The sequence below is a fragment of the Periophthalmus magnuspinnatus genome, chromosome 11, assembly GCF_009829125.3.
Source record: "Periophthalmus magnuspinnatus isolate fPerMag1 chromosome 11, fPerMag1.2.pri, whole genome shotgun sequence".
NCBI lineage: Eukaryota > Metazoa > Chordata > Actinopteri > Gobiiformes > Gobiidae > Periophthalmus > Periophthalmus magnuspinnatus.
The window spans coordinates 20041735-20054705 of NC_047136.2; the positions used below are offsets into that span (position 1 = coordinate 20041735).

Here is a 12971-nt window from a genome sequence, read left to right on the forward strand (position 1 = left end):
TGTCTAGAGAAAGAGTGTGATGGTATTGGGATCGGTATGGAGTACTGATGGCATATAGTAATACAGGAAGTACACTGTCTATCCATAATTTCAGTAAAATGTAAAAGTATTTCACACACAGATTTTAAGGACTTATAAAGCTTCAAATTTGATAATTTTGATAAAGATGTATTTTGTTTAATAGAAACAATTGAATTCATTTTTTTTCTACATGTTTTTATTTGTATATTTTTGTTTGCTCAAATGATGAAAGTGTGAAAAATAAACCCTCAGCCTCAGCAGGTCACAGACAATGAACAAAAGAAAATTTTTACTTTTCAGTTCTGCTCTCAAATGTAGCAATTAATAATGTTGTAGTACTTGATAGCACCATATGGTGGCGCCTCTATTTTTGTGATGTACTGTAAGGTCACAGGTCATCACTTGTTAAGTGCTGTGACAGACACCTCTGCGCTCTACAGTTCAAGTAATCTGCAGTACAGGTATACGTGTTACCTGGCTGGACAATGACTGTGACTTGGGCGGAGTCTTGTTGACCGGAAGAGTCGGTCACAGTGAGTTTAAAGGTGTAGTCTCCCTCCTGCATCGAAGACACTTGGAGGAAGGCTGTTCTCACTCCCTAAAGACACCAGCAAAACAAAATACAAAATCAGTTCTTATTTTGTGCACATTGTTTTAGGTCTTGACAATTTCATATTGTTATTTCATTGTCAAAGTTGCGTTTTTGTTCACGTTCTAATTTGATGATGTCGTAATCTCAGATGGTATGCAGGGGCCTATATAACCCCATTTAACCCTATATAACTCAATATAAATCTATATAACTCTATGAGAGAGTCACTGTTTTTGAACGAAATCTGATCCACAAATGTTGAACCATATGCTGACTCTGGCTCCAATTCATTTCCAGTAAAAAACTGTGGCCCCTCTCTCTGTAAATGCTACTGTCAGATTTGTCATTTTGGTCTTAAAATGCTTGTATTAACCCACTTTACATGATCCTGCATTTTTTATTTCACTATTGTGTCTGTAAATCAAGATATGAACATGAATAACAGACAAATCAAGTGCCTTCTTTCCCTGAGTTCACCCCCGCTAGTGTTAGAAACAAGTTTGATGGCCAGTGTTGCTAAGCGCCCGCTCTGTGCTAAACTCCCAGTGGTGGGAGCAGGAAGGGGCGTCATCTTCATTAGCCTGGCTCTGGATTGGCTCTTTGGTTGCTATGATACTCGCGTTCGGAATTCCAAATACGGAACTGAGCTCCAAATTCACCCCTATAACTGCTTTAGCCTCGATGAGCTGCATTTGACTGGAGCTGAACGCTGTGGGTGAAGTCACACTCACTTAATTCACTTCTTTATGCAGACTTTGTGTTGAACCTTATATTTATTTGGGATTGGCTCCACAAACTTGTCATGTGAAAGGACTTTAAGCCATAAGATTATAGTGAAATATAATTATTCACTTTTGTTTATTTACACTGATCAGACATTGAACCTTGAGTCAGTTTTTTGGGAATCGACACAAGTTTGAGGGGATTAGTGCAGCTCTTATGTTGCACCTGCTCTGGGAGTCAAACCCAGAGCCCTCTCTGTGAGCCAGGACAGGTAACCACTCTGTTATTCTGACACTGTTCCTCATGAAACCCATGCTACACAACATCTTACCTGCATCTCAACCACCTTGTCTTTGCTCTCGGGGCTCAGGGACCACTCATAGGAGAGGGAGTCATGGTCATCTGTGCTCTGGTTTCCATAGAGAGTGATGGAGTTCTTTGGCAGTGTAATCACCTGGACAAGAAAATATTTGAGTAAAAAACTACTTTAGAGATATATTAGTACAGTGAGGGGAGAGCAGGGCTGTTATGTGCAAAATGATGATAATAAACAATGATTCATATTTCAAGACACTAAAGTGCTTCACACTGTTCATTCACTATCTGTACTTCCTGTTCCATTCTGAGCCTCCGTCCGCACCGACCAACACCAATACAGCATTTACACCAGGCAAGGTGAGTGAAGTGTCTTGCCAAAGGAAACAACAACAGTTTGCACTAGAGCCACTAACGCCCCACTGTGGCAATCTGCGTGATATTCCCAGTGGTGGTAACGTACACACTTCCTTCTCCAGTTTTATTTACTTAATTGTGATACTCGTAGGATTTGGCAGCGTTACATAGTCATTTTGGTACAAATGAAAAAAATGGGCTGCTCGTTAGTGTAATGTGCGGAACAATAAAATGCCTCTAATTGAATAAATATTATAGTTAAATATAGTCAATAAAAACAATATATACTGATGGTACCACTGTCACAAGTATCAAAAATCAGACAACAACAGATGATAAAACAAGTATCGAAACAAAATACAAATTTTTTGCAGGGATCAATATTGAAAAAGTCCCATTGACAGAAATGAACCTTTCCTGAATATCTTTAGAATGATCTTGAGCTGCATCTTTCACAAGTATAAGACAAATAGACTAGTATACACCCATGGACTAGTATGGAAACTACATGGGCCACTGAGGGATTGCACAGATATAAGGACACATGGGAATAGGAAAGAAAATACTATCATTTGTGTTTTTATTATCCTCATGGTATCGGAATCAATATCCAGTGTATTCCTTAGTATTGAAAATTTTAGTATCGTGCCAACACTAGTTTAATGTGTTATGAAGGATTGTTCATACCTGGTTGGGCCCAGCGTTGGCCACAGGCCGATAGTCGATGGCTTTGTTCACCACCAGAGTGGCCTGAGTTGAGTTTGAGGCTCCATCTGAGTCTGTCACTGTCAAACTGAGAAGGAGAAAACATATTTAAGTTACATTGTTCAAATATTCTGGATATTATAGTGTATATTTTTATTTTGACTACTCAAAATGGGACAATACTTTTTATTGTACAGTGTAGCAATTTTTTATTTTTTTTTGTAACTTTAGTTTTATTCATTTTTTTCAATAAAAAACAAGAACATCAAACATGTCTGGGTAGCACATTTCTAGTCACTTTGCTTATATAACATCCATGTTTTCCATTTTTTGTTCATTTGTGGCTCCTGTAATCTCAGTCTGTGTGTAGGTTTTTCCATTACAAATATGTCTTCAATCGTTGTTATCCACTGGTCCTTTGTTGGTGATATATTCTTCCCCCATTTCCTCGTTATACATTTTTTGGCTGCTATCAACATCACCTTTACAAGGTATTTATCACATTCAATAACACTGTCATCCCTAAAGTTACATAATATTGTGTATCCCAGTACTTCCAAAATTCCAAAAGTTTTGAGCATTTCCAAAATATATGTGAATGGTCAACATTCATTTCCCCGCATTCTCGCCAACATTTCTGAGGTACCTGTAATTGTTTACTTTTTAGCTGAGGTGTAAGAAAAAATCCAGTCAAATTTTTCCAGGTAAACTCCCTCCATGCTGGAGAGCTGGTAGTTGTATAGATGGCTCTCCACATGTTTAGCCAATTTTCATCCCCAATTTCTATATTAAACTCTTTTTCCCATTTTAACTTTACTTTTTGGGTTGTATCAGTGCAGCAATTTTAGTTTGATTTACATTCAAATATTAAATAAAAAACTGTATAATATTTTTATCAACCAGTAATAATTCTGGTTTCTACTTTTTACATTTACTAAACACATATATTTAAATTTGACTGGATTTGTACTTGTTTTTGACCCCTCTGCTCATAACCCTTATGGAGCTCAACAGTGACACCGGCTCAGGTTCTGGAAGTAAATTCATTTTTCCCATAAACTTCGAAAAATTAAAATATTTAGAATTTAAAGGCATCGTGGATGTTAACCAGCTACGTGTTAACCAGTTACATGGCAACTAATATCCATCCAATTGTTTTAAGTCCAAAAAAGCTGTTTGAAATGATTCTGTGAAATGTTTTATTAACTTGTCAGTTTATAAAATTTCAGAAACAGATTTTAAATAAAATGAAAGGTCTTGTGGTCATTAGTTCCATGTAGCAGATTATCCCCGAAGCTTTTGGAACTTTTAATATTATTTTTTTTTGGAAAAAGTGAATGGGAAATTTTGTTGTGGAAGGTGGTGTGGTGGTGAGAGGTCACTGTTGAGCTTCATATTCTAAAGTCCTGATATTAACCTTGCATTTAATATGTTTTACTGAAATACGAAACCTGACTAAGTAGTTTTGGGTATAGCATTAGCATTACCCTGTACCTGCAGGTGTAAGTAGCATTAGCATTTCACATTAGCATAACAAATCAGGACATGCCACATCCTCTTCAATTTTGAAAACCCTTCCATTCCTAAAACCCTTTCCCTTCTGGTGCAAACTTTCATAACGTTTGCAAAATAGCACACAAACAAGCCATTCCATTTGTCAATATTTGTGTTCCCCTGCATCTTACTATTTTGTTGTAATGTTCCTAACGTTTTCTTCTTTATTTGAGCTCAGTTAAGTATCTAAGATTTTGGTTATCCTGGCTGCATTAGCCAAAGCAATGGCTGTATTTTGTTTTTATGTTAATTTATTTAATTCATCTGTGTGTCCATGGAGATGTAATAAAATTAGCATTGGGCTGTCTGTAACTGAAGGTGTAGTAGTAATAGTAGCATTAGCATTAGTCTGTACCTGAAGGTGTAGTTTCCGGGCACGAGCCTGGTGAGTTTGAGGACTGGAGTATCAGCAGAGACCTTCTCGTCCCTCAGAGGCCCCTTCACCTCCTCCCAAAGAAACCGCACGATTTTATCATCATCTGTGCTCTCTAAGAACAGGAAAAATATGTTTTAAGTGACCATGTTTTAAACAATAGTTTTAAGTAACTGTTTTAAGTAAGCATTAAACAACAGAGTTGTGCGTTCTGTGGTTTCAACCACTCGGCATTGTGCACTGAAACTACATAAGGCACGGTTCCTTATTGTTTACTGCCCTTACCATGGCGACAAACTCAAACGTTGCTGTGAATGTGAAAAGCCTGTTTGGTGTCAGTGAATGTCTCAATCTGAGTTATTTCACTGTTTTACATGAAGCTAGTCTAGCTAGTTATGTGTTATGTAGAATGAACCGCAGTTAGCCATTGGACTTCTCCCTGAGCCTGGTGTAGTTTAATATAAAAGGTGTAATTAGAGCCTGAAGAAGAATTTGAATGATGATGTAACAGATGCATTTAATGATCTACAAACGTCATCTGTTCTTTAAAATGGCACATTTTATCATATGTTCTGTGCATCTTGTTTTTTTATTTACTACAGGTTTGTATGATTGTAATGCTTGTGTATAATACAACTCTCCCTCATTTTCCTACAGGAGGAATAACAATACTTGGGCAATGAAAAGATTCAAGATTTTCTCCTTTGTGTCAATTAATCAAGTTTTCCCCGTTTTTCACATTTTTCCTGACAGAAGATTGGCTGAGGAACTCTCCATTACAAACATATGATCTCTGATGATTAGAAACGACTGAGTCTTGAACAACCTGAACTCTAAAAACAGCACGCCTTAAACTCACGGCTGCCATCGATGACCGTGGAGCTGATGGGCAGAGAGATCTCCTGAAACTTTGGAGAAACCACAGCAACCGGAGGTTTGTTTACTCTCGGTTCTGAAACAAACAAACAAACAAATGAGGATCAGTTACATGATCAGTATAACAGTGTCTGAGTCAGTGTGAAGAGAGGGATCAGAGAGGAGAGGAGAGATCAGACAGGAGAGAGGGACAGAGAGAGGAGGAGGGATTAGAAGAGAGAGAGAGGAGAGAGAGGGGGGAAAGATAAAGGGCTCAGAGAGGAGAGAGAGAAAGGAGAGAGTAAGAGGAAAGAGGGAGGGATCAGAGAGGAGAGAAAGTCTGAAGCCTGTGCACAGAACAGAGGAGGTGTCAGAATGAGGTCTGGGGCGTCTGGTATGAATGGACTTTCATGTGTCTCTCCCACAGACGTCACCACAGTTCAGCTCCAAATGAAGCTCATCGAGCCTAGCAGTATGAAAGTACAATTATTCCAAAACGTTTGAATGTGTAAATGTTTGTACACTGGTAAATACAAATATTTTTTATACTTACAAATTTTGTTCTACAGGTACAACTTAGTAAAATCAAAACTGAAAATTACGCTTTCATGGGTTTTGAGACGTTTGTTGTGCCGAGTTTGTCTCAAAACAATTTGTAAGCGCAACGGCTGATTTGAGTGTGAAGACAGCATGGGGCGGGGCTAGAGGAGACCAGGGTTGCTGTGACAACGGCTAAACTGATTTATATTCACCTTATTTCAGTTGCCGTGGGCACCGGGGTTGTATTATTTTGTATGGAGCTACTGATCTTGACGGAAAATAAGTTCTATAGGGTCTACAGAACCGTTTTAAAGCCTCCAAAGAATTGGTGCAGTGTTGATTTGTTGTTGTAGATAAACATTGACCGCTCTGTACAAATGAACATTTACACATTCAACGTTTTGGTACAATTGTACCTTCAGATAGCAGTTATAATGGCTAATCTGCAACCAGGGACCATATTTGTAAATCCGAGCACAAAATCAAAGACCTAATCAGCAGCAAGGATGTTGAATGTACACGCCAGCTCCTGCCCACGCCGTTGGTTTGGGCAGGAGCTGGCTTAGCACCCTGACTGTCAGTCAACTTGTTGTTAACATTAGTGGGAAAGAAGGCACCTGATTGTTCTGTAATTAATGTTCATATCTTAATTTAGAGATCATTTAAAGTGGGTATTAACATTTTAAGGTCAGAAAGATTTTTCAACAGAAAGTGAACTTCAACCCATGATCACTTCCTCTGTGGAATGTGGCGACTAGCACGTTAGCTATGTCCATTTATATATATAGTCTATGCTCTCTCTTCTAATGAGTGTGAAATGGCCTGATTAGTACTTGGATGGGAGAGCGCTGGGAATGTCAGATGTCACACTGGGGCTAATGTATACTGTTATGGTGTCTTAAGGCAAAGACACTGCATCTTTTCAGATATTATTCATTAATAGCCAAATACATATTCTCATTCTTTAGACTAGACTGTATTCAAAAGTTCAATCTCTCCACACTATCGGTCCTACTGTGTATCAAGTATAACATTTAAAATAATAATAATATAAATATAAACATCATTCGTACATTATGTTTTTGTACCTGGTTTGACTGTGACATTCACGTAGCCTTCTCCGTGAGCTCCGTCTCCATCAACCGTCACCTCAAACTCGTACAAACCCAGTGTCAACTGCAGCCAACAAAAACATGAACACACGTTAGGGAAATCCCAGTCTGTGCGATGTCACCGCCACAGCATTTGGATCTGGTCAAATGAAGCTCATCGAGGCTAGCAGTTATAGGAGCCAATTTGTGGCCAAGTTCCATATTTGGAATTCACACTGTGAGTATCATCAGTATTAGCAGGGAATGGGCGCTCTCAAACAAACCTGTTGTTAACACTAGCGAGAGTGGGTTAAAGATGTTCATATCTTGTTTCATGGGAACAATAGTGAAATAAAAAAACAGGATCATGTAGAGCGGCTTAATATGAACATTTAAGACTAAAATGATAAGTCTGACAGCAGCAGTTACAGAGAGAGGGGCCACAGTTTTTCAATAGAAAGTGAACTGGAACCAGAGTTGATAGAGCCTGAAGTGCTCTATCCTCATTTCCTATTTGGAACACAGCTGCTAGTAGGTTAGCTATGTCCATTTATATATACAGTCTATGGTAAATCCCACTTAACTTTGAAGAATAGTTTTACAGTGAAATTTAGTGTTGTGATTTAAACTGCACCTGACTGAGTTTGAGCGTCCCACTGTGCTGCCCCTCCATCTCTCCACTGTAGTCTGTGGGGTGAGTGATCAGGCGCCAGTCAAACACATAGTTCTTAGTTCCTGAAGAAAGAAAAATAAACACTTAATATTTTTGAAATACAGAGTAAATAAGACTAAAAACAATAGCTAAATTCTACACATCTATCAATCTGGAATGGCTCTCAGTGAAACGATCTGGAAAAGGAGGAAGGAGGAATATTTGAAGCAGAGAAAAGCACAGACCTCTTTCCCTTCGCAAATGCACAAACAACTCTTGAAGAAAGGTGTTGGGGAGTCCCTCCCTCAAGTGAAGGAGTTCAAGTACCTTAGGGTCTTGTTCACGAGTGAGGGAAGGATGGAACGTGAGATTGACAGGTGCACCCTCCCTGGTTTAGACCTGGTTTAGTCCTGGATCTCTGTTCCTACCCTTAACTATGGTCTTGAGCTTTGGGTAATGACCAAAAAGAAAAGATCGCTCTTCGCCTTTGGCTCCACCCCAAACCACAATGATGCGCTGTGATTGGTCTAAACCACTGTTGGCCAATCACAACGGTGGGAGGCGGGCCTAATGGATTATCATTTGTTTGTGAGTTCTGAAATATCACCTGAATCTGGTCAGTTATATGTTGGACTCTTTACCTTCTGGAGGAGTTGGAACAACGTAAGCGTTGAGTTCGACTTCGTTTCGAGGCAAAGTGACCTCCACGTTCTTCCCCGCAGACACCACCAGGGGGCGCACTACAACAAAACAGACATGAGAATATGATATTTATTCGGCAAACGTGGCTTCTTTTGTAGCACACACTGTAAAACATGGCTGTGCCCTAAGGATTAGAATTACAGACTCATTAGGAGTACAGACTCATTTTAAAGTAACATAATTTCCTCTCATTCTGCATAAAAACTGTTAGCCCTGTAGTATCTGTACAAACAGCTAATACCATAGCAACTGTACAAACTGCTAACCCTCTAGCATCGGTACAAACATGTTCTGAAATGTCCAGGGACCTGGAGTTTATCCTTAATCCAGGTACGTTTTTGATGAGGAAAGAATATTACAACATAGTACTCAGATTGGCGCATATCCCCTTTAAACCTTTCCTTACTAGCTGAAGTAGGAGCGGTTATGCCAGCAGGGGGCGTGCTGTCTTCTGAGCTGCTCCTGTTTGTGGACTTCTCTGGGTCTGTGGTGTTAGTCTCGTTATGATCTTGGAGTCTGGACTCATTGCTGGACTGGTTCTGGTTTCTCTCAGACTGGACTAAAGTGATGGTGCTGAGAGTGAGAGTTGAACTGGTCGACTCATGGTCAGGAGTTTGCTGTGACAAAAACAAATGAGAATATTGACTTTATGTTTGTGGAAGAGAGAAAAATGCACACAGCAATTACATCTAATGAGGCTGAGGCTGATGTCAGCGCTGTAGAGGAGCAGGCCACAGCAGAGGTAGTTCTGTGTGTTCTTAGAGACCAGACTGTATAAAGTGGACGAATGCTGCATTCAGACCGGGGCGTCAAAAACAGGTTGGACGCCTCTAGTTGGACGCCTTTGCATTTGAGGTTGACACCTCCAACGTGCTTCATGGATGCCGTGGACGCACGTCTAAGAAAAATACTTGCCACGAGTCAAGGGCGTCCGTTACAGTCTGCACGTGCCTTTGGATGTTTTGTTTTCCTGGTGTCTGACACTTTTGATGCGAGAACAGACCATCCAACGCGTGAACACTCAAGACGCACCACGTCAACGCCAGATTCACGCCACTATGACGCTTCAAAACGTGCCACTGAAATGCAGGGTGGCCTAGACACTCGTCCACCATAGACTTTGCATGTAAACGTAGACTGTTTGAAACTCGGTGGCTAGCGCGTTAGCTATGTCCATTTACATAGATATATACAGTCTATGGTCTAGAGTCACATCACACGTCCTCACTGTGAGCGGGCTTGCATCTCCACAAAAATCTGACTCTCATTTGGACTGGAGAATGGCTAACTTGCAAACGTGTAAGCCAAGGTACTTTGATACAAATATTACCTATACATATTAAAATAACAAAAATACTCAGTCCTATTTACAGTTTGGAACTGAATCCTGAAACTAGGAAATACTGAAGTACAGTACTTTAATACTTGTACAATCTCTGCAGTTCTTAAGTCATATTTTTACGTACCTGTACTTTTTTGTACATTTTACAGTGAGAACTTTTTACTTGTAGTAAAAAGTGCTTTTCACATGAATTGAGGGGATATTTTTACTATGTTCGTGGTAACTAAAGTTTCAAGCTTCGACAAGCTTCGAGTAAACAAAAAACTCAGCAAACAAATTCATTCGAAAACTGATACTTTTACTTTATTCTTAAAGTACATTTTCAAATGGGTTCTTTAATACTTTTACTTAAGTAAATGTATCACATGAAAAAAATGTACTTCAGTAACAAAACTGAGATTTGATACGCTACGGCCTGTATTTTACATTTACATGTGACTCACAGTACTGGGAGGTGCAAGGGGTGGAGCTTTGGGGATTGTCGTCGGTTGAGCTCTTCTTCTTCTGTTCAGAGTGACTGGACCCTAAAACAGGAAACACAGACTTAAATAACATCACAGTCAGTGGTCAGTTTTAAATGAAAACAACTCAAAATCCCGACATGTAGCACTGATACAGGAATGCTGTCGGAAATAGGGGGTAGATGGTCCAAATCTTTTGAGCATGCAAGCCTCAAATGCAGGACAATGCAGGATTACCGTATCTTCCGGACTATAAGTAGCATTTTTTTTTTCATATTCAGATGCAACTTATATGTGAAATTTTTTAAATAAATAATTTCACATCTTCGTTATTGTCACAATGACAACTGCGCGAGGGGCACTCTAGGCTTATGTACCACTATGGCAACATCTACTTCCGGAGCAGGCGGAGCTGTATTGAAGCGACACCGAGGATGAATGTATTCAATGTATATAGTGATTTGGAGTGAGATCGAGAGTAAACTTGTTAGATTGTTTTTTATGCTTTAGTTATCTGATTAACTGTTAATATCTTAAATCTTATATTAACATTACCAGACGTTTTCAGTTCACTGTCTATGCTTCAAGTACGTATTTAAGTATGTGTTAGGTAAAGATTGATTATACATGTTACAGTTCACTTGTGCGACCACTAGATGGTGCTGTTGTGTTTGTAATACCTGTAAGAAAATTGACTTGAGACTTGGCTAGTTTTCTTTTATACATTTCTTATTTAATTTCCCCTTATTTATTTCCCCTTCATTTATAAGACCATAAAGGTGATAATTTTTCATTTATCTTTAATACTGTAAATGTTTAGTTTATCATAAGTCTAGATAAAGGTCGCAAAAACTACTTCCTGTTTTCCGGATCAGCCTTTTACACTAGTGCTAAGTCTTACCCAACAGAGCACTATTTAAGAAACAATTGAAAACTAAAATATAAAGTTTTCGGTAATGAATATTTTCCAAGCATTCATGTGCAGCTTTGTGTGTATATGTAAAATGAGCCAGAGCTTTTGTTATAATTGATGTGTTTGCTAGTTCTAAGGTGTGAACTGTGATGAAGAAGTAAGACCACAGTAAATATCGGTGAAAAGAATTCTCGTATCACTCGTGTTTGTGGACAAGCTGGCATATGTTACGTTAGTGTAGCTTCACTGATTAACTGTTAATATCTTAAATAAATATATCAGACAGTTTGTTGTCTATATGTTACATTAGCGTGCTGTACTGCTATTCAGCCTATTGTTGTCTATTTTATTGTTATTATTATATCTTGCCATTAAAATGCCTGTTCTTGGTCTCGGATTTTGTAAAAATAAATTTCCCCAAAAATGCGACTTACAGTCCAATGTAGCTCATATATGTTTTTTTTTCTTCCTTATTATGCATTTTGTCACTGGTGCGACTTATACTCTGTAGCGACATATAGTTAGGAAAATATGGTATGCAAAAAACAACCCTGAGTGAGATAATAGTGAGGGAATCAGGCTCCCCTTTAAATCAGGGCACTTTGTTGTGATGACGTTTGTCAATGTCAGCTCTCATTGGCAACACAGTTTTTTGTATGCTAAAGTCAGTGGCTGGTTTCTTTTATTAAATTGTTTTAGATGAATATTATGATCTAAAATATGCAAATTATAACATAACATCCACGGGTGTCAGAGTTTATAACTATAGAGACACAAGCACAACAGGGCTGATTTAAGTGTACAGTGGTTCATATCTGTATTCCTGCTCGTGGCATGTTGTTGGTGTTAATGCTTTCTATAGGGTATTAAAGATGGGCTATTTTACTTCTGTGGGATATTAACTGTAACACATAACATATTTAGATAACCATGTTTCCTTTTATTGTTTTGAAAATGCTATATTCGCCCAAAACAACATATTAACATGTTTTATAAGTTTCTCTTTCTTTTTTGACGCTCTGACAGTGTGGAGAGCAAAGGGAGCAAAGACTCACTCCCCCTTCAGAGCCCTATCACTTCACAATCAGTGTCCATCCCACTAATGAAACTACTGCCCATCACATCAGGTTTGTCAAGTTTCTGTGTACAGTTTTGTATCATGTTTTTGTATATTTATGGAGAATTGTCTTGTGGGAGCATGAGTGACTTGTGGACGGAGCTTTGCACAGGCTTGTAATGCAAACCCTAAGGACGATGTCTGTAATGCCTTAGTTGTCCAGGTATAATCCACAGTAAAAGAGAAATTAAAATAGGGTTTGGGAGAGATCTGTAGATTACTCAAAGATGCATGGATGACATCTAAAAGCTATTCAAGTTTCTGATGAGGGAATGGCATTAGAACATGGGACAAAGATACAAAAAGTGGGTTTTTGTATAACACTCCCTCTTTAAGAACAGCTGTGTTACCTTGGAGAGCAGCTGCAGTAGTCCCAGAGACTCCTGGTTGGGTTGAGGCAGGAAGCTGATGGCACAGCCTCTGCTCCGAGTGCAGGAGAGCAGCACACAGCGCCCCCCCAAGCTCCACACAGCGCTGCAGTGAGGAGACATGCAGCAGGCCTCCCAGCAGGTGGCCCCACCTCTGCCATCAGCCAGAGGGGCCCAGCCCAGACTGAGGATACTGCTCCAGTGAATGCCCAGGACCCCACCAGTCACACGACAGAGGCCAGCACACACTCCTGAGGGGAGAGAAGTGTGCTATATTCACTTAAGCACAG

At 39.3% G+C, this 12971-nt stretch overlaps 1 protein-coding gene across 1 annotated transcript in view; it reads right to left on the bottom strand.

Annotated features, from left to right (window-relative positions):
• Positions 1-12971, bottom strand: part of kiaa0319l (KIAA0319-like ortholog) — a 33779-nt gene that overhangs the window by 10455 nt on the left and 10353 nt on the right. The window contains exons 4-14 of the mRNA XM_033974895.2: positions 12664-12932; positions 10266-10346; positions 8887-9097; positions 8420-8518; positions 7761-7861; positions 7124-7211; positions 5500-5592; positions 4623-4755; positions 2696-2801; positions 1668-1790; positions 496-619 (exon numbers count right to left, since the gene is read on the bottom strand). Of these exons, the coding sequence (XP_033830786.1) occupies positions 496-619; positions 1668-1790; positions 2696-2801; positions 4623-4755; positions 5500-5592; positions 7124-7211; positions 7761-7861; positions 8420-8518; positions 8887-9097; positions 10266-10346; positions 12664-12932 (1428 nt within the window). The remainder of the gene's footprint in view (positions 1-495; positions 620-1667; positions 1791-2695; positions 2802-4622; positions 4756-5499; positions 5593-7123; positions 7212-7760; positions 7862-8419; positions 8519-8886; positions 9098-10265; positions 10347-12663; positions 12933-12971) is intronic.